We start from the raw sequence: 26,635 nt of genomic DNA, 5'->3' as shown, positions 1-26,635 counted from the left end.
TTCTACCTTCAAAACTTTTACCATGCCCTTCTGCCGCCCTACTCATTGTTGTGCTTTCTCATATATTTGCATCACCATAGGCACTAACCACTAATTCAAACCTAACTTTCTTCCAGCCCTCCTCACCATCTCCCTCTGCACCCATTCAAACACCTTCTCCAGATCAACACATGTAAAATGCATATTCCTTCCTTTTCCCCACTTTCCTGCATTTTTTCTTTCTTATAGATCACCCGTTACCTGTTATCTTTGTTTACTGTCACTCCTAATAACATTTCTGCACTCCTCAATTGCTTTGTTTAAAATAGCATTCTAAAACATTTCTTCCTGTGCCTTGGCACCCCACACGTCCCCCACCTACCGTTCAAACACTGAGTTCTTCTTTTTTCGTCAACCAGATATTATTTATCATTTCCCACTTGCCATTTACTCCTGAGGATTCTGAAACCACAATCTCTCTTACTAGCAAAGGGTCAGCACATTTTTTTCTCAAATTCTGTCCCTTCAGCTTTTAGACTTTTAGCCACGGTACATACATTCTGTTATTTTACTTCATGGACAGATCTCCTACAACTAAGCAATACTGTGATATACATCTTTCCCCAGGGATTACCTTTACATTTTCCACCATGCCTAGATCACCTCCCATCATTAATAAACAGTCTATTATGCTGACTACACCATCACAGGATTTAAATTTTACCAGTTTGTTCTCCATTATTTTAACTATGGTGTTGCAGTTGCTATCAAATAAAATAATCCACAGTCCTTTCCACTTCAACACTACTTGTGCAAAAACCCTCGTGAACTCTCTCATAAACAGCAGCACTGGCTCCAGAATGCACATTCAAGTCATCACCCATTACAATTATCCTATTAAAGAAACAAACTAAAAGTGTCAAAGCATTAGTATTGCTCATTATAACTAATCAATCATTTAATTACCACTTATCAGAAGGTACCGTGTAATAACGGCATTTTAAATATTAACATTTTGTGTTACACAGTGTAGATGTACAGAACATGCTGTTTGTACATCTACACATATGTGTTTAAACCAGTCTATTATCCATCCATCCATCATCCAACTTGCTACATCCTAACTACAGTGTCTCCGGGGGAATCTGCTGGAGGCAATCCCAGCCAACACAGGGTGCAATGCAGGAAACAAACCCTGGGTAAGGTGTGAGCCCACCGCAGGGTGAACCTAATTGCTCAATTTTAAAAACTTATAAAAGCTCAATAAATTGTCTCAAAAAGGCAGGCTGTGGCCTTCTGTGTTAGAACAGTAAGGTAAGTGATGCATACTGTAGATATCAAGTCCTCTCCACAATGGTCTGCTCATTTAAAAGTACAGACCACCAAATCCAAATGTGTGTAACAAGCCTGAATTATAGGATTCATAAAAGCAGAAAACAATACCTGCTAACTCAAACCCAATCACCTGTAATTTCTGGAGAGAAGAAAAAAAGAAAAACAATTAAAAACTGGCAATATCAATCTCTGACTGGTAGATAGGGACATCATTAATTGCAGCTCTTAAAATTTTTTGGACTGAAAATGTGCCTCAAATAAAATCACTCAAAAACCGGGCTGGACAAAATTATTGGCACCCTCAACTTAATATTTGGTTGCACGACCTTTGGAAAAAATAACTGAAATCAAGCACTTCCTTTAACCATCAACAAGCTTGTTACACCTCTCAACTGGAATTTCCGACCACTCTTCTTTTGCAAACTGCTCAAGGTCTCTCAGATTTGAAGGGTGCCTTCTCCCAACAGCAATTGTGAGATCTCTCCATAAGTGTTCAATCGGATTTAGATCTGGACTCATTGCTGGCCATTTCAGAACTCTCCAGCGCTTTGTCTTCAACCATTTCTGGGTGCTTTTAGAGGTATGTTTGGGGTCATTGTCCTGCTGGAACACCCATGACCTCTGATGAAGACCCAGCTTTCTGAAACTGGGCCCTACATTGCGCCCCAATATCTTTTGGTAGTCTTCAGATTTCATGATGCCTTGCACACAGTCAAAGCATCCAGTGCCAGAGGCAGCAAAACATCCCCAAAACATCTTAGAACCTCCACCATGTTTGACTGTAGGTACTGCGTTCTTTTCTTCATAAGCCTCATTCCATTTTCTGTAAACAGTAGACTGATGAGCTTTACCAAAAAGCTCTACCTTGGTCTCATCTGTCCACAAGACGTTCACCCAGAAGGATTTTGGCTTCCTCAAGTACATTTTGGCAAACTCCAGTCTGGCTTTTTTACGTTTCTGTGTCAGCAGTGGGGTCCTGCTGGCTCTCCTGCCATAGCGTTTCATTTCATTCAGATGTCGACGGATAGTTCGAGCCGACACTGTTGCACCCTGAGTCTGCAGAACAGTTTGAATATGTTTTGAAGTTGATTGTGGCTGTTTATCCATCATTCAGACTAACCTTTGTTGCAGTCTTTTATCAATTTTTCTCTTCCGTCCACGTCCAGGAAGATTAGCTACAGTGCCATGTGTTGTGAAGTTCTTGATTATGTTGCGCACAGTGGACAAAGGAACATGAAGATCTCTGGAGATTAACTTGTAGCCTTGAGATTGTTGATATATTTCCACAATTTTTGTTCTCAAGTCCTCAGACAATTCTCTGCTCTTCTTTCTATTCTCCATGCTTAGTGTGGCACACTCAGACACACAACAGAAAGGTTGAGTCAACTTTTCTCCATTTTAACTGGCTTCAGGTGTGATTGCTTTATTGCCAGCACCTGGTTCTTGCCACAGGTGAGTTCAAATGAGCATCATAAGCTTGAAATAAAACAATTTACCCACAATTTTGAAGTTGCCAATAACTTTGTCCAGCCCATTTTTGGAGTTCTGTGAGACATGATGTCAGATTTGGCTTTTTCTCTGTTTTTTGTGTTGTTCCAATGCACATAGAGGAAATAACTATGTGTATACCAAAACATTTGTAATTGCAACAATTTTCTGGGAAAATCCCAGGGGTGCCGATAATTTCGGCCATGACTGTATGCTATCTAGCAGTGATGAAAATACAGATAGCATTCTCAGACTTTACTACTTTTTTCAGAAAAATGCAGACCAAGAAAATGTGAGTAAGCACTGGGAATGGGAGCTTTCAATTAGAATTTCAGGTAATGGGTGGATATCAATTATTGATAAAACTATTGCACACCTTAATATATTGCCAAAGGTGTGGTCTAGTTCAATTGAGCATTTTTCATCACACACATTCCTCTCAACTCAGATTATACTAACTGTACCTGGATTAAGACTATTTGTGAATCTTATCGTCAGACACCCCCATCTTGTGGATCACATGTTTTTGAGAAAGTTCCACACTAATGCCTTATGTAAATCAACTTTTTGGTTACTTATCAGTTTTACATTCACTGTAATCCCTGACTTTTTTTAGTACTATTTGCAGTTACACTTGATGGGATATCACCACTTCCTGAATACTCTTTTATAGTAACTTGCACTAAAGTGCTAATATATTTCTTATGCTACTCAACTGGAAGAGTACTAACCATACCATACCATAGTATAGGAAATTGATGTCCTATTTTTCTTAAAATTAGGGGAAAAAAACAAATTCAGTTTACATAGAACTGCCAAAAAAACTTTTTTTTGAAATTAGCAGACATTTATTAATGTTGTACTTTATTAAATATCCTAAACTGCTGCAAGCCTTAAGGATGTCTCACTATCACAATCCTCTGATTTTTTTTGCACTGAAGAGGAGTTGGTAGGTGTTTGATCTGAATAAGTGTACTACTGTATGTCTGATTGAACGTTTATTTATTGAAATGCAACTTATAAACCAAATAACAATAAATGCAACTGCATATGCTTTATTAATAAGCAACAAAACTACCAATAATGTTAACAATACAATGAAGACATATTACAAAATATTAAATACATATACTATTTCATACAATGTAACAGCGAAAAAGCTAAATAAGTCCCTGATGGAATGACAAATCTGTTGGCAATGTCAGTTGCCTCTGGATTCTTAATGTATAATTTAACACACAAGTTCTCAAGCAATAGATTTCTTGGTTGGTATCTCTGAAACAAATTCAGACTTAAAGGCCATCTCGTGCTGTTAAAGGTTTTTGACAAACTAAACAAACTCTTAGTTTTATTTTAGACGATTTCTTCTTTATACCCCCGCAGTAACAAGTAAATCAAATGACAACACAAATCCTAGCTTAAAAAATGAGAATTAAAAGCAGAAACTGATAAGACTCCTCTTTCTTATTAAGAGTTCGATAGTATTTTCAAAAGTTAGTTAACGGTTACATTTAAGCGAAACTAAGATATTAAAGATGACAAAAGGAGACAATTGAAACAAAATGAACATTGATAGGTTTTTAAAATATGTATTTTTAAAATTCATATACATGCTAAACATTGTAATATCTTTTAAAATACAAAACGAAAAAGCAGTTGATCGATTATACACAATTCAATCATCAGAAGATCTCATAATTATCTAACAATTTGCCTCTTATCAGAATTTAATTGCAATGAAACTCACAGTCCACAGGTCCCTGGGAAATATATTTGGAAACTAATTATTTTGATGCGCATTCAAGTATAACTCAAAAAAAACGAGAACTAAGTTAAAAGAAATTCAAAATTGTGATTATAATATAAATCAACGATAATAATCCCGTAACAAGACCAAGACTCAGGATAACACATACGACGACTCTGTACTACAATTTGACTAGAACAGACCATGTTACGAAGCTGCTATATTTTCGTTAAGTAATTGACGGTAAAAGCAACAAGCTGACCTGACACAAAATAATTCCTGCCATCATGTTAAAGTACATTACCTATGTGTTGAACATCAAACGTGTAGCACTCTTTGGGAGGTTAATTGTAACACACGTGTTAAGATAACAGACATGGCTAGTAAACAGAGGAGCGTACTAACTACTTCTCAGGCGCCCCAGCACTATTTGTCTGTCTACGGTAGATCGAAATAATACAAAAAGCAAGCGTATCAATGACTTAAATGTTGAAAACCTGAAGTGTGACTTTGGCTGCTTTTAAACCATTAGAGAAAAAGCATAGTACTCACTCTTTGAAGACTCCGTCTAAAAGATGCTCACAAGTACCAGTTCCCAGCATTGCGATACGCAGGGTCCCATCGGCTGTCAAACAGCCCAAAGCACCGGAGCCTCTTGGACATACTTTTGCCTTTACAACGTCTTTGTAATTTGGCCAACGACTGAGTAACACTTCCAAACTGCCCATATTGACAAAAGGCCAGCCAGGACTATAAGCAACAGTCTCCTCTGCCTTTTTCCGCGTACTTTAATTAAACCCTGCAGTTTCAAACTATCCCACACTTTAACTCGGTGTCATCATCCCGAACTCCGAAACAGCCGCTTGCTCAACTTTGTTTACAACCATTTCCGTGTTCAAAACTGGGAAACGCCGTTTATGCTGAGTGACATGCAGTCTAACAAATAGAAAACAGACAACCGCATGGCGGGGGGGGGCTTCAGAAGGAGGCGGGAGCTATTCCTTCAGACACAAGCAAACGATTGAAGAGTGTTTTAACAGCCGCTTTGCTATTTAGATCGGGAGTTCAAAACACAGTTTTGCAGGACCGAAACAGCCACAGGTGTACGTTTCAGGCACTTACTTAATAGGTAGCCAGTTACTGCTTGCTAAAAGAATATACTGTACTCTGTTGCCTTAATTTGATTTTCTCCTTAAGATTACGAAACCTAAATAGCTTATTCATCCTTTGTCTGCTGCCTGGTAACAGAAACTGCTGACCAATCAATTGGACGATGTTCCCAAAAGAAGAAGAAAAACATTAGATAGGTCGGATGTGTCAGAGTGTGTCTACGGCCATTTCATATAACGTAGGGGTTTTCACTGCAAAATGTTTTTATATTAGAAACTAATTCTGTATGTTCCTGGCTGGGACAAAAACCAGTGCCTTTACGGCTCTCGAAGAACTGATTTTGAGCCCTATAGTATATATAAATAATCCATTAACCCAAACTAGAACCTGTTTAATTCTTAACTAACCAAACTACTGCCATATTCAAGACTGGAACCATTGCAAAGCCCTATAAAACTCAGAAAAAAAGCATATTACTGATTAGGCGAATGTGTGATGCAGGGCAAATATGTGAGCTTGTGGCCTGATAACTACAGTGATTTTTTTGACCCATTAAAATCACCCTTAACGAGTGGAAATATGGTACAAAAATGGAAAAGCTACATTTACAAAAAAAAATTGTAGTACCGTATAGCACAGATGTATTCCTTATTATTATTTTTCTTTTTTAGGCTAATGGACAGGTTGCGGAAAGACTGTTTTACTCATTTTAGGTAAGGGTCTAAAGAATGCCCATACTCTAATAACATGTAACTCTGCGATCTCGTAATTGGATCCATATTGATCCGTATAAAGATTCATCAGTTTTTCCAATAGATTTCAGGTTTTCTTTTTTTAAGACATTTTCAAACCTTTCTAAAACCATGTTTTCACCTTGTCATTAGGGGTTCTTGAATGTAGATTGATGGGCAAAATGGCACATTTATTAATTTATAATCTCTCCAACATAATAAAGTGTGCAGAAAGTGATGGGGCTTGAATACTTTCTAAATCCATTGTAGACTGCTATAAACGTTTCAATCCGTTCCCTTGCTGCGGTTCAAAAGATGAAATCAAGACTTGGTCCTGGACTAGTAAACTAAACTAGTAGTTAATTTGATGTCTGTTTTTCAGGAACAGTCTGTATTTATGGTTACGTGCAATTTTTGAAGTTGATATTTTAGAAATGGGACGGATTATTTACTTACATTCCCCATTTAAGTGAACGATACAGGCATAATAATCTGGACATTTGGAAACTTTCAAGTAATTCACCCGCAGCAATGGCTATGGTATTGCTCGTGTCTCGTGAATTGCAAGTCGCAAAGATGCTCACCTCTTTTAAAATCTATCATACAGAACACAAAAAAGATAAATTGCTAATTGATTACTTGAACGAACCAGTTTTTTCGTTATTTATTTGAGTACCTTTTTTATTCGTGACATTCTGTATTGGATTAACGGATTGCGACAATGTTAGCTTGTGTTATCCAGTATCTCTTTGCATGCTCATTTGGCTTTCGACTATGAAGCCTGTGGTCGATGATTTAGGCTTTCGATTTGTTTACCTCGCCGCGTGCTATCTGCTGGTGAATGTGTTCAGCAGCTGGACTCTAAGGGCTGAATGAATGCGGAAGTTGCAGTATGGCTCTTTTGGAAGATGGAAGGTTTCGTCGGCCTGCTCTCCTATTCAGTGTCCAAAGTGCTTTTGCTTTCTGGGCTTTCTAGGAAGGACAATGTGCAGAAAGCCAAAAAGATGGAAGAAAAAGTGCTAGAGGTGTATGGTAAGGGTCGGTGACTGTCTTTTATTATGGGCTGTGCTCTGACCCTGCGCCAGTTCACCTTGTCGCCCTCGGTCGCGTTTGGCGCTTCTAGTGTGATCTGTGCTCTGTTTCCTTCATTTGTGAAAACCCTTGCAAATGTAGAAATAAAGAGAATGAACTAGTAACTGAAGTTGAATTACACTGTAGCAGTAAAGTAAATAGTGGGTAAAGAGAAGTGACCATTTAGCAATAAAAACACCATTAACATGTATGCAGAAATTATTGACATTAAATATAAGAAAAAGAGTGATAAACGTCAGTGGAGCACCCCAAATGATCTAAAGAATTGGTCGGACTTTCATTATTTCAATAAAAGATGTTAATGTAATATAACCTGAATAAATAGACCTCTTACACAGGACCGAGTGCTTGAGTGAGACCCATTTAGTGTCTCAAAATGCGTATAAAGTACGGATAAGTGATGTTGTAAAATTTGCCACGATGTGACCCTTTCACATATGGGTTATGTTATATTCTGAAGCCTTATTTGCGCAGTATTAGCAATTAGTTGAGTGAGTAAAGCAATTAGATCAGGAACTCCCTTAATTTAGTTAACATGTAATTTTATAGGATATTTGTCACGTGTACAGAGTACAGTAAATGTTTTATGAACAGTTTATCTTACTGTCAGTAAGCATATAAACAGGAATTCCCTTTTCATTTATTATACTGGTGACATCCATTTGTTTAAAAATAGCAATGCACGTGTAAATGCCTGGAGTAGCACTATTGCATACCTCACATTATACGTAATACAATATGGTTTTACATAATGCACTCTTTACCTAAATTCAGTGTTTAATGGAAGATTAAAATTTGTTCTACCAAACTGTGCATTAAAATTATTACCTCATTTTGTGTCAATAATAATCCTCTCTGTCAATATTTGTTGTTCCTTTAGATGCTATCCGCACAATACGTGATCCCGAAAAACCCAACACTCTGGAAGAGTTGGAAGTTGTTTCAGAGAACTGCATTGAAATGAAAGAAATTGCGGAGGATGAGTACCTGATCATAATCAGATTCACCCCTACAGCGCCACACTGCTCTTTAGCAACACTCATTGGTATGTTCATCAGTTATATTTTTTTTGAAGTTAGTATGTTGTTTAAGATAACAATATTGGAAAATGAGAGTGGTTGGTCTATGCAGTCTGCTCCTAAATTTTGTAAATTTGGGGATCCAGTATTTACAGGAACCCAACATCTGTCCCAGCAATAATTACCATGAGACATCAAACAATCCTCGGTGAGTTGGCTGGCCATCACAAGGCATACTCACCCAACACACACACACGCTATCAATGTACAGACACTAGTTGACCAAATATGCATAAGTTTGGGATATGGAAGAAAATTGATAAACAAAGAAAATGTACAAGTAGAACCTGCAGACTCTTGGCAGATTGCAGCTGAATCTTGAACTGAACCCTATTTCCCGGAGATGAGAGGCAATTCAGTAATCTTAACATCGCTATGCTGCAACTGATCCACATAGCAAAAGGAAATTTAAGAGAAAAGGTGTTAGACCATACAGTATTTTAATGATTTGTATCTAATATCTGCTTGAAAGTGGAGTTATGCAAGTTTACTGCATACATGAGTGAAGGAAAATTAATGAGCAAAGCAAATATTGCATTGAATGACAACATTTGAGTATTGATCTAAAAGTAGCAACACTGTCTCTATTTAAATACCCAACTTGATTGTATGTAAAGAGTATTCTGATAATTAATATTTGTAAATTGTCTGTCAGCACTGGCAGGGAAGGTCAGATTTTGTTGACACTAGAGGAAGTACCTAGCATTATGCAGGTTTATTTGTAAAATGGGTTAAGATAAGAACGCAAGTATTTTGTATTACATGGAGAAAATACACTCTTGTGCGCTATAAGGTTGAACACTTCCATGTTTTATGGTAATTTTATAATGCAAATCCAGAGTCCTCAAATGGAGAATAGAAATAGAAAAATAAACGGTTGTAAAATAAATAAGTTAGTCTCGTGCAAATTTATGGATTTATAACCTTGGATTTATGTCAAATCTCATGATGGTTTCTTGTGTAGATTTTGTATACTCAATTTTATCAGCAGAAAGCATATGTTTCCTTAAACGGTATTTATTTTTGTGTCAACACAAAGTATATTAAAATTAACAAGTGCAAATTATAGGTTATTTGTTAAATACTTTTAGAATTTGCTTTTTTGGGTTTTTTTTAAAGTAGCATAATACAGTAATGCATTTGAATTGTTCAGCTTACTAGCTGTGCTACCGATCTGAAATGGTTTGAATTCTAAGCAATTAATGTAGACGTCAATGATAACATTTGCAGTACACCATGCAATGCACATGTCTCTGTTATGTGCTATTTGGTATATTTGTAAAAGCAGTGGTAATGATTGTGAGACGCCATCAGTTGGAATGACAGAGACACTCGTTTTTGTCTGGTTAATGAGATTTTCCCTCATGTTCCAAAATATCTAGACTAACATCTGTTCTGCCCTCAGATCTTCTCCAAGTAGCTTATTTATATCCAATAATTTTGTTACTCTTGTTGCTGCAGTTGTTTGTATTATTAGTTGTTGTTTTTATTTATTACTGTCTGTTTCAAATTATTACTATCTATCTATCTATCTATCTATCTATCTATCTATCTATCTATCTATCTATCTATCTTTCGCACTGTTGTCCTGGGGAACATTATTTCATGCCAATCTATCCTATAGTACTGTTTATTGGATGGTATGACAATAACACCATTTGGCTTGATTTGAATCTTAGCCAGTTTGCTTTAAGTGGGTTGCTTGTGTGTCCTCCTGTGTTTTTGGTCCTAATTTTGCAGGTTCCTACTGCATTCAAAGGAAAATGAAGAACAAACGAGAGCACCCTTGTCTTGTACCACAGCATACAGAAAAAATATCTGAGCATATTAAATGAGCATTTAGAAATCTAAATTACTGTAGAGCTTTGTGCACTTCACTGTGAGTTTACATCTTGGTGCCACTTTAGCATATAAACTCGAAAAAATGCTTTAAAAGTATACTTGTTCAGTTGGGTTTCATTCTAACCAACTAGTTCCCCCTTGTAACTACTCTCCTGTCTTAAATAAACATATTTTATTTTTAAAATGTATTTCAGGATGATTTGTAAAGTGCCTGCATGTGCATGGTGATTTGCACTCTGTTAACATATACAGTAAAATATTTAAACATATAGCTGCTTTATAATAAGTACATGGGAACTATTACAAGCTTCTGCTTAGGATACTTTGTTTTTTGGACCAATGCATATCTTGTAATAATTGCAATTTTAATATAGAAAGAAAATTGTTAAGAAGAAAAATCATTTCTTAAAATTAGAAGAATAAAAAAAAGAAGTAAAATGTATGGAAATTACTGTTTGGTTAAAGATATAACAATCTATCCCCTCTGTGTAATGTGTTGTATTCAAGCTGATGGAACTTGAATGTGGTACATTTTTTAACAAAAGTTAATCACATGGCAAATTTCTTTTGATTGTTGAATCAGATTCAGCTTCAAATGTACAATTGCAGTTAATAGGCATGAATTGGAATTAGCCTTTAAGAAAAATTGTTATGAAAGTAAGAAAAAAAAAACACAGCACCACAGGATGCAGGTTTTGTTAATGCTTTTCTAGTAACAGTGATAACATTACTTATTGTATTATTGAATCACAGTAAAGTGCCTGCATGTGCATGGTGATTTGCACTCTGTTAACATATACAGTAAAATATTTAATGCCACTTTTAATTTCCCCTTGGGATTAATAAAGTATCTATCTATCTATCTATTGTGGCCCCCGCCGACGTGAGGAGGGCTTGTGCCTCCTCCAGACCGCGAGGCGTCCGTCCTGGTTCTGTTGGGGCCACGGGTTGAGGGCATGGAAGCCCTTCCCTGTAGGGGCCCGTGGTCACCGCCAGGCGGCGCCCGATGCCGGTTTATCCCCGCGGTTGCCGGTCGGGGCAGGAGCCCGGCGGGGCGCTTGGAGGACCGGAGGAGGCGAGTGCCTCCTCCAGACAGAGTGGGGGCGTCCGTCCTGGTTAGGCAAGGGGCCTCAGGTACAGGGCTTTGAAGCCCAGCCCTGTAGGGACCCGTGGCCACCGCCAGGCGGCGCCCCGGTGCCTGATTATCCCGGGAACCCGACACTCCCGCCACACCAGGAAGTGCGGGGGGAAGACTTTGTGTGGCACCCGGAGAGCTGCCAGGAAGACAGCCGATACTTCCGCCACGCTTGGGCGTGGCTAGAGACGGAAACACCTGGGGCTCATCCGGGGCCTTATTTAGGGCGCCTCCCTCCAGTCATTGGTGGAAGTCGGGAGGCAGAAGGACTGAGCTGAGAGAGAGGACGGAGGCGGCCAGGAAGGCACAAGAGACTGTGGGCCCTGGACTTTGGGGGAATCGGTGCAAGAAGGCACTGGGGTTGCGTGAGTGCACCGAACTGTAAATAATATTAGTGTAAATAAAAGTGTGTGGAGCAAAGTATGCTGTCCGTCTGTCTGTGCCGGGGCCAGCGTTCACAATGGCGTAGCGTGGGGCCAACCCCCTGCTAAAAGGGGGGGACCCCGTCTTTATAAATATTTTGTGAACGGCCCGGCGCAGCAGCGGACCCACACACTGGCGCTGGAGCGCCTGCGGCCACGTACAACCCAGCGAGCGCGTTTACCGAAACCGCGCGGAATGAAGAGAGGCCATCCCGGGTGCGGAGGAGGGCGGGCCTCGCTGGGCGCAGCGGGCTCCGAGACGCGCTGTGGAGATGGACAGCCAGGCGGCGTTGCCGCTGAAGGCCAAACCGAGGCAGGGGCCTCGGCACGACGGGATTCGGGAGGTGAGTACCCTGCCCTGCGGGGTTGGATGTACCTTGTTCTCCGCAGGGAGGGGCGAACCGGATCCGCGTCTGTGGCAGGAGCACGCCGGGCCACGGGCTGTCGACAGCGCGCCGGCGGCGCTGAGGAGGCCGCGAAATCGAAGCCGCAGCTGCGGTGCGGCGAAGAGGCACGTCTTCGCAGCCAGCGCAGGGGAGACAAGATGGCCGCGGGCGGTGGTCCCGCCGCTGACAGGCACGGGATTGGCGGTGTGTCTTGCGTGCCGCCGATGATTGGATAGAGGCGGGCCCAAGGAATGCCAGTCTCGTGCCAAACCGAGACCCGATTGGGCCAGAGGGAGTGGCCCAGAGGAGGCAGGCGTCGCGGGGAGCGGATGGACAGGTAAGCCCACCGGCGTCTGTCTCTCTTTCCACCAGCGGCTCGGCGCGTCGGAGGTGTCCCGCCCGCCAAGCCGTCTTTGAGGAGTTGCTGCGTGTTCTAGTCGCTCAGTGCGAGCAGCTGATGGAGAAGGCGGTCGCGTCGGGAGTGACACCGCGTGAGACGGAGGAACGGCGCGGCGCTGGAACCGGAGGCAGGCAGAACACGGCGGGAGTGGTGAGTGTTGCCGTTCCCGTAAAGCAAGTGGGGGGGTTCGCCGAACATGGCCGTGACTGTTTACAGGACGAGCGGCTCCGAGTAGGCAACTTCCCAACAGCGGATGCGGCGGTGCAGACAGCTAGCGAGGCTGGGAGATCGAACACGCAAGGGCTGGTAGGATCGGGGCTGCTGAGTGCCCTGGGTCCTAGCGCCCTGCGCTTCAAGCCCGCAGCTGTCTCCTGTCGCTCTGCCTGGACGCAGACGGGCTGGATTTGAGCTTTGCTGTGCTCAGACCCAGACCGTCAGCGTCAAGAAAGAAGGAGGAACCGAAGGGTGAATGCGGTTCCTCCGATAGGAAGAACGCGGCGCTGGGTGCGCGTCGGAGAAGGGCCGTCCGCTGGGCGGGCAGAGGAGATCCCCTGGGCGGCTGGGCGAGCCGCCTGCGAGAGCGGTGCCGCGGACGAGCGGACGGGCATGGAACCTGCGGCGGAGGACTTCAGCAGGCAAGTTGGGGGCTGTCGGAGGGGGGCAGGAGCACGGTCGTCACGGAGACCGACGGGCGCCGGGATGAGTGTCCTGGCAGTGCTTCTGGCCCTCTTTTCCTTTATTTTACAGGCCCGAAGCCCCGACGGCGCTGAGGCCGGCGTCGACGGGGACCTGCCCGCCTGGAACGGGCGCTCGCGGAGTGCTCACGCCGGGAGGCCTACAGTGACCCGCTGGGGAACGGCGGGCGAGCGGCGCAGACCACAGGGGCGTTTGCGCGGCAAGGGTGCGAAGACAGATGTCCCAGGGTGCCGTGTTGGACCCTGGGGACATAGTAGGGCCCTCGCTGGGGACGTGCTGCCCTTTCGGGTTGTGCCGTTCGGACCACGTGTCCTCGCTAGCGGTGGGGCACTGTGGCCCCGGCCGGGCAGGAGCCCGGCCGGGCGTAGGAGGACGTGAGGAGGGCTTGTGCCTCCTCCAGACCGCGAGGGGCGTCCGTCCTGGTTCTGTTGGGGCCACGGGTTGAGGGCATGGAAGCCCTTCCCTGTAGGGCCCGTGGTCACCGCCAGGCGGCGCCCCGATGCCGGTTTATCCCGTGCGGTTGCCGGTCGGGGCAGGAGCCCGGCCGGGACGCCTTGGAGGACCGGAGGAGGGCGAGTGCCTCCTCCAGACAGAGTGGGGGCGTCCGTCCTGGTTAGGCAAGGGGCCTCAGGTACAGGGCTTTGAAGCCCAGCCCTGTAGGGACCCGTGGCCACCGCCAGGCGGCGCCCCGGTGCCTGATTATCCCGGGAACCCGACACTCCCGCCACACCAGGAAGTGCCGGGGGGAAGACTTTGTGTGGCACCCGGAGAGCTGCCAGGAAGACAGCCGATACTTCCGCCACGCTTGGGCGTGGCTAGAGACGGAAACACCTGGGGCTCATCCGGGGCCTTATTTAAGGGGCCGCCTCCCTCCAGTCATTGGTGGAAGTCGGGAGGCAGAAGGACTGAGCTGGAGAGAGAGGACGGGAGGCGGCCAGGAAGGCACAAGAGACTGTGGGCCCTGGACTTTGGGGGAATCGGTGCAAGAAGGCACTGGGGTTGCGTGAGTGCACCGAACTGTAAATAATATTAGTGTAAATAAAAGTGTGTGGAGCAAAGTATGCTGTCCGTCTGTCTGTGCCGGGGCCAGCGTTCACACTATCTATCTAAATTGTGCACCATAAGGACAGTATAATCCTTTTTGTACACTATTTGTAATGTGTAGCGTTTTGAAAAAAGTATTTGCACCCTGTTTGTATTTTTCTTTACCATGAATTTGATCAGATTTCTTTTGGCTTGTATAGTAAAGTGTTGAAGGGTGTCTGAGAGAGTAAACTATTTTGGTTTGTCTCAGAATGACTCTGATCAAATTAAAGGTATATTTAGTAATTGTGCTTTGAGTAGTTTTAACAGTCTTAACTTAGGCTAAACCTACCCTTTCTGAATAATTGTGGCACTTGGCATCAGAGTTAAGACTCTGGGGCTTCTCTAAGCCATATTCACAGACATATTGTGCTTATGCAAAGAAGAAAAGTAAACAATCTACAGTTGTGCTTGAAAGTTTGTGAACCCTTTAGAATATTCTATATTTCTGCATAAATATCACCTAAAACATCATCAGTCCTAAAAGTAGATAAAGAGAAACCAGTTAAACAAATCAGACAAAAATATTATACTGGTCATTTATTTATTGAGGAAAATGATCGAATATTACATGTTTGTGAGTGGCAAAAGTATGTGAACCTATGCTTTCAGTATCTGGTGTGACCCCCATTTGCATTCCTCCGTACAGAACAGTTTCAACTCTGGGATGTTGGTGGGTTTCCTCACATTAACTGCTCGCTTCAGGTCCTTCCACAACATTTCGATTGGATTAAGGTCAGGACATTGACTTGGCCATTCCAAAACATTAACTTTATTCTTCTTTAACCATTCTTTGGTAGACCGACTTGTGTGCTTAGGGTCGTTGTCTTGCTGCATGACCCACCTTCTCTTGAGATTCAGTTCATGGACAGATGTCCTGACATTTTCCATTAGAATTCTCTGATATAATTCAGAATTTATTGTTCCATCAATGAAGGCAAGCCTTCTGGCCCAGATGCAGCAAAACAGGCCCAAACCATGATACTACCACCACCATGTTTCACAGATGGGATAAGGTTTTTATGCTGGAATGCAGTGTTTTCCTTTCTCCAAACATAACGCTTTTCATTTAAACCAAAAAGTTCTATTTTGGTCTCATCCGTCCACAAAACATTCTTCCAATGGCCTTCTGGTTTGTCCATGTGATCTTTAGCAAACTGCAGACAAGCAGCAATGTTTTTTTTGGAGAGTAGTGGGTTTCTCCTTGCAACCCTGCCATGCACACCATTGTTGTTCAGTGTTCTCCTGATAGTGGACTCATGAACATGCACATTAGCCAATGTGAGAAAAGCCTTCAGTTGCTTAGAAGTTACCCTGGGGTCCTTTGTGACCTCGCTGACTATTACACGCCTTGCTCTTAGAGTGATCTTTGTTGGTCGACCACTCCTGAGGAGGGTAACAATGGTCTTGAATTTCCTCCATTTGTACACAATCTGTCTGACGGTGGATTGGTGGAGTCCAAACTCTTTAGAGATGGTTTTGTAAGCTTTTCCAGCCTGATGAGCTTCACCAACTCTTTTTTTGAGATCCTCAGAAATCTCCCTTGTTCATGCCATGATACGTTTCTACAAACATGTGTTGTGAAGAGCAGACTTTGATAGATCCCTGTTCTTTAAATAACACAGGGTGCCCACTCACACCTGATTGTCATCCCATTGATTGAAAACACCTGACTCGAATTTCACCTTCAAACTAACTGCTAATCCTAGAGGTTCACATACTTTTGCCACTCACAAATATGTAATATTCATTCATTTTCCTCAATAAATAAATGTCCAAGTATAATATTTTTGACTCATTTGTTTAACTGGTTTCTCTTTATCTACTTTCAGGACTTGAGTGAAAATCTGATGATGTTTTAGGTCATATTTATACATAAAATTCTAAGGGTTCACAAACTTTCAAGCACAACTGTATTCCAGGATGGATGTCTGGTCAATAGCTCTCCAAGAACAAGAAGTAAAAATTTCCTGTAAGTCATAAAGAAATATTGTACTTTTGTTCAGGGAAGCTGGGCCAAAAACATACTGCTGGTATTTAAAAACTGTGTGAATGACTATTATAATTATTTTTTTTTTCTTAATTTTTCAAACTGGAACTTTTCAAATTCTGTTGAAAACACATTTAATGTCATGCCAAAACTGCCTGTACATATTTACTGCACCTGTAATGTCAGAACGTAATATAGAGATGGTATAGAACAGTCTAAATAGGTATAGGGCAGTTTTATTTTAAATGTTTGTGAGAAGGTATAAAAAGGAAAAGCTAAACTGTGTATCAATAATCACTGCAGCAAGGTTTTCCATTTTCTGTGTATAATTTGCTTTGTTGTATTTTTTTTTGGAGATTTTTTAACAAGACACGTTATACACATGTACTATGTTTCTCATACCATATAGGATTATGGACAATTAATTTATGATTAATTAGAAAAATTTTGTGCAGAAAATTACTTTAGGGACATTTTCAAAATGGTTAATCTCCCCTCAACTAAAAACAAAGTGAAGATCTACATTTGTTTGATAAATCATGTACAGTACCTGTATTTTATTTATGTAAAGAATGACCAGAAGGGGGAGCCTCACAACCCAAAGAGCACCAAGGAGACAAAAACTATAAAGAAAAGGGAAGAAAAAATAACTTTAATGTATCTGATCTCTACTCATTCCACCCATCTTCCATTTCTGGTTTGTCTGTCTATTGTCAGCTGAACTCTTACTCAGTCTCTTCCCAAATCTAAGTTCAACTGATGTATGGATGGAAGGGTCGTTTAACTCACTGCCTGAAACTGCTTGCGGGTTAAGCTCTACTAGAGCTTTCCAGACTGTGTAAAAGGCTAGGGAACCCATGATGTTGTTCTGACAGAATTCTCCTTTACAAATGCAAGTCTCCCTGCATTACTGTATCTCAGCCTTCTATTACAGGATCAGACAATTCCATCCCGACACTTGTCAGTCATACTGAGAACCAGTAAGACATGTATTAAATAACAGAATCTCTCTACTGCCACATCATGGTGTGAGAACCTCAGGTATGTTTCCCATTGTCCTATAGTGTTCTGTACTTGCATTGGTGGCCCAAAAGTCAATTACTTTTAGCTTCCTTGCATACTTTTGAGGGGCGGCCCGGGTCCTCCCTGCGTGGAGTTTGCATGTTCTCCCCGTGTCTGCGTGGGTTTCCTCCGGGTGCTCCGGTTTCCTCCCACAATCCAAAGACATGCAGGTTAGGTGGGTTGGCGATTCTAAATTGGCCCTAGTGTGTGCTGGGTGTGTTTGTGTGTGTCCTGCTGTGGGTTGGCACCCTGCCCAGGATTGGTTCCTGCCTTGTGCCCTGTGTTGGCTGGGATTGGCTCCAGCAGACCCCCGTGACCCTGTATTCGGATTCAGTGGGTTAGAAAATGGGGATGGATGGATGCATACTTTTGAGCCATGCAGCTCCCTTTCAACCATGGCATCCTACGGCCTAATTCCTATCTTGCACTATATTAGCATCATTGCAATTCCAGCCCTTCTTGGCCCCCTTTTTATAATGGCTTTGCCTTGCAAAACATTCACTGTCATGACTATTTCATAAACGAGGGCCTACCTCAGAAATTGATTCAGCTTAAACTTAAAATTGACCTAAGGGCAAGACAGCTGTTTGAGTGAAAGCCTGTAGTTACTATTCCTTTTCTCATCCAATGTTGGCCCTACTTACAGGAGTAGCTAAAGTTAGTTTTATAATGAGCCCTTCTTTTTTGATCTATTCTTTTAATTGTTTTTAGGCCGATGTTTAGGTACTTTCTGCATTTTTTAAAATTATCATAAGTGGTTTTCTTCATCTTACCCATTCAACACACTGATCTCTTTGTCTGTTAGCATAATGTGTTAATTAGCTTCTCCAGAAGGTGATGCCATTGCTTTTTTTGCTGATGGTATTTGCATTCAATGATTTTGTAAGGCTTGTGAGTGGTCTTCAGATAGACTGCATTTGACATGACAGTGGCATTTGGTAAAATCTAACTAAATTTGACCTAGCTTTTTTATGAAAATGTACAGTTTTACATATTGGATTATCTTTAACAAAGTATAAAAATATAGATCACTGTTATTGGTCTCTTAAAAAATGTTTTTCTGTACAATTTGTAATGATTGTGAAAGCCATATATTTTATGTATCCCGGAGGGTGCTTATATAGCATCTGTTTAAAAGAAGCAGAAGAGTGGATGAGTGGGTGGTTGACTGTCTCAATTTTTTTCTTTAATAGGCATTGTTTTTATTCCTTCTTTTTCATTTCCTGATAGAAAATTGGAATGGTCTCTTCAAATTCATGGCATGTGTGTTGGAAGCTGATGTATTCTTCAGCCTAGGATCTTCGCACAGAATCAATTATCAAGGGGTCCTGCTTCTTTTGAAGTTTCCTTGATTATGTTACCAACAGTGTGTGATGTCATGGCCTTCAGCTTCCTGCTAGCATGTCAGTTTGGTTTGATTTGAAATGCAGAAAATCTCTTTTCATCAGCACTTTTCTTTCTAGAAGAACTCTATTTCTGTTACACAGTTGCAGTTAAGGATAATTAGATACTTTGATAAACCGTATATATGAAAAGATACATTCATGTTGGTTTCAAAGATAGAGACAGCAGCTATTTAAGGAGACCACAGAAGTTACATTTTTATTCTGGTGCAAGTTTTTTTTTATATTGAAGAAAGGGAAACGCTGTTAAGTTCATTTCTTTGGTCTGTACATGCAGTAGTTTAGTGCAGTATAATTGACACAAGACCTAGAGATCTAATTGTTTAAGACCCTTTACTGATTGTCCCACACATAGGTATTTAAAACATGCATGCAAAGAAAAGAGGTAGTATATCTCATAAATATTCAAGGAGCTGATGGCTGAGTTAGAATGTGGTGTAACATAGCTAACATCTTATTAACTAGAGCCTGGAACACATAAGAGGTCAATGCCCGAGACAAAGTGGTGAGATGACCTGTCTGAGGGGCACAGCTGATCTAACAAGACCTTTGGATGTAAAGGGCCACATAGTTCAATGCTTTGTGGCTTTCTGTTATTCTTATGTGCACACATCGTAGACAAACAGGACAGCCTGTGACAGTCTTTCTTTCTACACAGTAAATCTTTTAGAATTAAAAGATAAAAATTGCAGAAATGCTTTGGAACATATGCTGTAGAGTCTAATGAAAACTTGTAAAAAGCCCTCTGATATTGCTCCTTGGAGAACCATGGTAGAATCAACATTTCATTTTTGGTGATCCACAGTTTGACCACATCATATTACAGAAGGTATAAAGCATTTTACTTGATACTCTGCAGCTTCACCAACATCGTTCTCTCTGCTACTGCCTCCATAGTGCCCAGACAAGTCTCTAGAACAATGCCAGCCTTACTTGTTAGGTGTATTGGCTTTTCATGTTCTTATATTATTCCTCCAAAATACCACTGGATAAAAGAGCAGACATGTATCCACAGACTGATATAACATAGACAGAAATGTTCTACCTATGCCAAAACACCCGTGTCTCCTCAGAAAATAAAGTTAATTCTGGACCTTTTTGTATGTGGCTTCTGTGCTTGCAGCCGATCCAGAGTTCCTAAATTACATACTGAATGTACCTAGATCACCTATCGTTTTATTCCTTGGATGGCTACTTGATCATGTGAAACCTTGTTCTTCCTGAAGTCCCCTACCATCATCTTCACATTGCTAATGATAATCTATCAATATTTAATTTTGCCCATAGATACATATATTAATAAACAGGTAGATAGAACTTGCATCTCAGCAAATTAGATCACCAGCCCTCTGAATTCCTTTTTGTATCCCTGACTTGTAAACCCAGTTATTGCAGAGTCACCTGATAACTTCTGCATGTGGCATGTCACAGATTGAGTATTTGCTTAAGAACTCTGTGTAATTGGACGGTGCACACCTTAAACACCTTAGAGATGATAGCAGGAACTATAGTCTTGCCAGTGTAAAATTTTCTGTGATCTTTTTACCTGATCAGCAGTGATGTACACTCTGTGACAGGTGAGATAGAGTTGTCCATACCAGGAGAGCACGACTCAAAACAAGCTTCATAGGGGTTGCAGTGTGGTTTGTTTAGATGAGAGGCCTGCATTTGAAAGACGTTTGGGTAATCAGCACTGAGGCAGAAATGATCATTGGTTTTGCCTGAGTGGATGAGCCCGCATCATACATATTCTACCAGCCTCCAAATAGCTATCTTTCAAGGTAATGATACATAACCTTCCATGTAATAATAATGTTGTTTTTTTTTCATTACTCTGTATGGATCAATTTGTTACATATATTTTAAATTACCGGTACATGTTTTTTGGAATGACAGCTAGCTTGTGTAATATAAAGGTTCTTATTTAGATTGATAATTTAAATGAAAAGTATTTAAAGGTTTAAGTTTTATGAATGCAGAGGATGGCCATGTAGATAGGCTTGAGATGCTATATGGTAACTGAAATACAGTATAAATACCTGTTTGAAGTCTATTAAGCCTTCCAACAACCACACTACAATCTGCCTACTAAAGTTTTTCTCTACTAATAAAATGATAGCATTTTTAAAAAAAGTGCACCAACATGCCTTTAAATAGTTTAGTAGTAGCTAGTACATTTATGCAGGTCTGTGAACAGAACCATGCATATTATGATATTCATTGTGTTCTTTTGGTCATTATTTAAATTAAATGTCTGTGCTCCATTCTAAAAGGTTTGTCAGTGTAAACTGCATTTGACTTTTTTTTATGGAAATAATTACCTTTCATGTTGGCTACATTATGTTTTAGCACATTCTCACAGTTTTCAAGTGAGTTATAGAGTCAGATTAATTGTCGGTCACACAAAAAATAAATTAACTCTTTCTTTTGTGTTGGATCTGAAAAAAATCATATATCAGTCATTAAATGTGTGATTTTAAGAGGATGACAAAAATTATGGGATGGACATTTCAAACTGTAATACAAAGTTTATTGCTTGCCAAGTACTTTAATAAATGCGTCTTTCTTTTTAGGTCTTTGTTTGCAAGTAAAGCTTCAGAGGTGCTTGCCTTTTAAATACAAGGTAAATGGCTTTTTGTTTCACTGTGTTGTGAGCTATTTAAGAGCAGTGTAATTAAAAGCTCTGTCTGAAATGAGTGTGCAGTTGTTTTATACACTGAGGCACTTGGGTTCTCCAACTTTAGAGATATTTGTCTTGAAAATATGTTTAAATCAAAGCATGTGGTGATATATTTCCTTGATAAGAAACACTAAGATGATTGATCTTAGGGATATAATTCATAATGAGTTTGCTAAGCTGGGCTTGGGTCCAGTCCCCTGTGGTTTGGCTGGGCTTCATCATGACTGTTCAGCAACATAATAATAGACAACGTTGGCTACATTCAGCCCAGCATAACTTGATGCACCTTGGCACTGATCCTTTGAAGACTTTTTATGTACACCAATATTAATGTGTTTGTTTGTAACATGTATTGACACACAGAAGACAAATGAATAGTCATACTTTTGGCTTCAGAATTGGGTTGTCTGTTTGAGCATTTCCAGTACTGTACTTTGAGTTCTAACAGCCAAACAGAAGGTACATTTTGTTACAGTTATTTAATGTTAGTAATATAAAGGTAACTGCACTGTTTTCTGTATTTTAGCTGGAGATCTACATTTCCCAAGGCAGTCATTCAACCGAAGAGGACAGTAAGTATAGCAGCAGTGATATTTTGAGCCTTATGGTGCCTTCACTCTCTTCCACTTGCAAACTGTTGTAATTTGCAAATTCTCAGAAATGATCAATTCTGATGAAACTGGGCAAGGTTCAACTAAAGCAACAGAAACATTTTGTTTTATACTCACTGTTGAAATATTTCTTTTTTATAAGTGCATTAGGAAAGTACACTTTGCTCTATAATATCTAGCAAAAGAAGATTTTTGGGGGGAGTCAGGGGTGTGTCTGTTTGCCATATTTCCATGTCTTTGAATATCAAATATCTGCAGATGTTGCAACACTTCTTAACTGCCTTACATATTAATCAGATAGCAAGTTATAGCTGATTAATATTAATGTACTGTGATGCTTTTTAATGTTTATTGCATAGATTTTGTATATTGTTTATATCTATTAAACAAAGCGGACATGGAGATTGTAACATGATGTTAGTGTCTACTTAATGTGTCAAATCAGAACCTATTCCGTCTGTTAAACTGGAGTACATAATTGTGTTTGATATATTCTATATATCATGGATATTACTAGTAAAACAAGTTTATAATCTTTTTATTACCATAAGTATATTTATATTTTACGTTAACTACAGTATATATACAGGTGTTGACTAGTGCTCTCTTTTGGTCTCTTAACCCTATGGAAAGTATGTATTATGGTGACACATGTAGTACAAACCGAAATTCTACTAAGTGAGCAGCCCATCTGTTCCCCCCAGGAATTCTTGAAAGGCCAGTATCTCTAGTTGTTTGTTATTTCTTTTCATGTTTGTTCACAGACGCAACCCGAATTTTTTGTTTTCTTCTAAGCATTTCTGACTTTTGCCATCAAAGGATCATCCATCCATCCATTATCCAACCCGCTATATCCTAACTACAGGGTCACGGGGGTCTGCTGGAGTCAATCCCAGCCAACAACGGGCGCAAGGCAGGAAACAAACCCCGGGCTGGGTGCCAGCCCACCGCAGGGCACACACACACCCACACACCAAGCACACACTAGGGACAATTTAGAATCGCCAATGCACCTAACCAGCATGTGTTTGGACTGTGGGAGGAAACCCACGTAGACATTGGGAGAACATGCAGACTCCACGCGGGGAGGACCCGGGAAGCAGCGCTAACCCCTGACAGACAGTGAAAGACAGAGAAAGGAAGGCAAAGAGTTTGCTTATTGTGCTTTATTGTACTTGAGGCTGTGGTGGTGGGAAACGCTTGTGGGAAGAGTTTTTCCACAACACTCTTTGCACTTTTACCTTGTGTTCATGCCTGTTAGGTGCCAGCGTTAGGTGTTTGGGGAGCTAGAGTGCACCCTGATGTCCACAAAGTAAATGCTGTATAATTTAATTCTGTCATTTTATTTTAGCTAGAAATGTGTACCCAGTGAAGAGCACTATACAAAAATAAACTGAACTGAATATTACAGAAGAGAATTTCGGGGGGAGTAAGCTTTTTCTTACATCCTGTGTTATGTTTATTGTAGTAAGCACTTCCTATGTATTTTTTAACATCTGTTTTTTATCTTCTTGTTTGTTTTGCAGTTAACAAGCAGATCAACGATAAAGAGCGAGTGGCGGCTGCTATGGAAAACCCTGGTCTTCGAGAAATTGTAGAGCAATGTGTAGTAGAGTCAGACAACTGATGCTTGGGTGGTGTGCTCTACCAAGGGATGTCTGTTAAACAGCAACATATGTTTTTCAGAGATCAGCTTTAAAGGACAGGAAGTGGATTGCGTGTAAACTTTCATTCAGTTCACTTGTGCCTGATTCTGTTGTTCAGTTTAATATATTAGTTAATGAAAAAATGGCTTAGTTAGATTCTCCTTTATCTGTAGTGATTGTCCAGAAGCAGAGTATCTAGGGGACAATGACGGTCAAGCAGACTACATGGAACATTCTATATTTATATGCAAGGAAAGCATACATGGATACAGAATTTGCAGCACTAGTCATTTTTAATGCTGACAGTTCACTGTAGTCTTAAACGTTAGAGCATAAGTGGTCTGTAGAAGTTGGTAGTTAACTCCTATATCCCTCATGCCTTCACATGAACACTGATGGCCAATGCTGCTAATGTGAATCTCTCTTCTCCCCTGCCATTTGGGCAGTGTTTTTTGTCACTGCAAACATTACTACTGATTTTGTTATCGAGCTCTTAAATAATTCAGAAATTCTGAATAAAAATCATGATGAAATTAAGGAAAGTTATCTGTCCTGTAAAACGAATGGCAAGCTGATTTGCCAAGAGGTCTTCCAGAAATCAGTGCTCCAGCCTAATGACGAAGTACAGAATAAACTTTGCACTCTCTGACACCTTTCTTTGGACAGACAAAAACAGATTTAGAAAACCTTTTGTGTTTTAAATAGCATCTGCAAGATGAGATGGCTGTAATCGGTAATTTGGCAAAATAATTTAGAGCAAAAGGGAACTTGTACATCTGTATGTGGCTGTTAATGGATTTTTGTCATGTTCTGCTGACAATGCTCTGGACATGAAAAGTGTGGTCTTTGAAGACTAATCGGTGTGCATTGTCATTTTTAAATTTTCACTGACTTTTGGATTCATTCTTTAAAAGGTCATCATGATTCTTGATCTTTGATTTCTTTGTATTTAAATATTTTCAGAATGTTACATTTAGCAATAATACTGTTGTGCCTTCTTTTTCTTTCTTTCATGTTTTATACACTGATAGTTTTGTTTGAGGTGTTTACTCCTTCTTTTTGAACTGTTGGATGACATTAAATTAAAAAGGGCAGACTTGCGGCTGGTGGCTGTCTAGGTACCATCATGCCTCCATGTAGATGTAACAAAAAGAAACATTCCTTGCGTTGCTAATGTTGCATTTAATGACCTACAAACAGTCTGCCTGTTGTTTGATTGAAAGGACGAAGACAGCTTCTCAGGGATTGTTACTGCCTAAGAAACGCACATGCAACAAATGAAGTGTGTTGTGTTTGTATTTCTATCCCGATTGATTTGGCCAATTTTGAAAGTTTATTTTCATAAACCACTTCTTGTTATTAACTTTATTGCTTTGGAGGAATGCCGATAAGCTGTGTTGTGACTGGAATAACCTTTAAACTGTGGTGTGTGTATGTATGTTTGTGTATGTATATATATATATATATATATATATATATATATATATATATATATATATTATAATTGTGTGTGTGTGTATTAGCTTTAAAAAAAATGAGGAATTGCTGCTCCCTAACTTGAGTAACGCCATTTTCTTTTCAACATACTTTCTCAGTGTTTTTATTCATATCAACAATCTGGATTTTATTTGAGGCCTCGCCCACAAATCCACAGTCATTTGTGGCTCAGCCCTCCATTAGGGAAGTGTCTGTTGTCTTTTCCTTGTTATTTTTTAAGAAACATAGCTAGGAGCAAAAGAAAAGATTGTGTCATTCTTTACATAAATGAAGTCCTTCCTTCTGTGGTCACATCTCTGTGTGCTCAAGTGAATGCTGTCTGGGAGCAAGAAATCTTTTCAGCCATTAAAAGAATCATGTGTCTGTTCCTCAGAGATAGCCTCCTCACCCCCTAAAACTCCATTTCTGCAAAATCCCAGACATCTCGAGAATGGTGATATTACTGATGAGAAACCAATTGACACAGAGGAATAAGAGCTGGAAATAGCATTTCTATTTATAATTATGGCTGCTTGAATTCTCAATTTCAAATTCAAGGGGGAGCCTTTAACAGAAAAACACCAAGTATGATAGACTTTTTTGGTCTAATGTAATTTGGTGGCATTGGTTTAAAGCTGTGCTAAAATAAAAAGAATATGTGTTGGGTTTTTTTGTTTTTGGTCTTACACTAAATTATTAGGGATAAACGTACACTAAAAATTCCATATTTGTGTGCTTGTTTTTCCTAAATAATGATTTTTATTCTCCTGCAAGTCAGTTATTTGGTATCACTGTTGAATGTCTGCTCAGTTTAATTTTAAATATGAATTACCACCAAATGTACTTTATATTTTGTTATTTACTACACTAATAAAGCAAAAGATTAAAGTTACCTTATTGCTCACAAAATGCTTTTTAGGTTATTTGATATTATTATTATATAAACTTTATTAATCCTTTGGGGAAATTCTGATGCATACAGCAACAGAAGCATTTAAAACAAAGATATAGACTCACAGGACAAATAATACAGCCAGTCTATCGATCAGTTAAAGTAAATAAATAAAAATAAACTTAACAAGTACATCGGGTGAAAGCAATGAATTGCCTGATATCACTGGGCAGAAAAGACCCCTCAGAAGCACTGCTTAGCACACTGTGGTGGAATGAGCCAGTGGCTAAATATGCTCCAAGAGAGATCCTCATGGGAGGTGGTGGGATTTTTCATGATGGCACCCAATT

At 40.4% G+C, this 26,635-nt stretch overlaps 2 protein-coding genes across 4 annotated transcripts in view; one reads left to right on the top strand and one right to left on the bottom strand.

The window, feature by feature from the left end:
* The window catches only part of spg11 (SPG11 vesicle trafficking associated, spatacsin), a 92,996-nt gene extending 87,548 nt beyond the window's left edge, over positions 1–5,448 (bottom strand). For both annotated transcript variants that reach the window (XM_039773241.1, XM_039773242.1), the window contains exon 1: positions 5,102–5,448. In XM_039773241.1, coding sequence (XP_039629175.1) covers positions 5,102–5,277 — 176 coding nt within the window. In that variant the 5' untranslated portion in view covers positions 5,278–5,448. The remainder of the gene's footprint in view (positions 1–5,101) is intronic.
* Positions 5,449–7,241: 1,793 nt separating this feature from the next.
* ciao2a (cytosolic iron-sulfur assembly component 2A) lies at positions 7,242–26,302 on the top strand. 2 transcript variants are annotated; one of them, XM_039773240.1, is made up of 5 exons: positions 7,242–7,422; positions 8,363–8,527; positions 21,554–21,603; positions 22,187–22,232; positions 23,623–23,761. In XM_039773240.1, the coding sequence occupies exons 1-5, from the start codon at positions 7,263–7,265 to the stop codon at positions 23,661–23,663; spliced, it is 462 nt and encodes a 153-aa protein (XP_039629174.1). In that variant the 5' UTR covers positions 7,242–7,262; the 3' UTR covers positions 23,664–23,761. The 2 variants fall into 2 exon arrangements, with proteins under 2 accessions (XP_039629174.1, XP_039629173.1); XM_039773239.1 differs by lacking the exon at positions 23,623–23,761 and adding an exon at positions 23,798–26,302 and having other exon boundaries at positions 7,247–7,422.
* Positions 26,303–26,635: the final 333 nt, after the last annotated feature.

This window comes from Polypterus senegalus, chromosome 12, assembly GCF_016835505.1.
Source record: "Polypterus senegalus isolate Bchr_013 chromosome 12, ASM1683550v1, whole genome shotgun sequence".
Classification (NCBI taxonomy): Eukaryota; Metazoa; Chordata; class Cladistia; order Polypteriformes; family Polypteridae; genus Polypterus; species Polypterus senegalus.
Note: the sequence above shows the minus strand (reverse complement) of the source record. Positions and strands in the feature narration are given on the sequence as shown.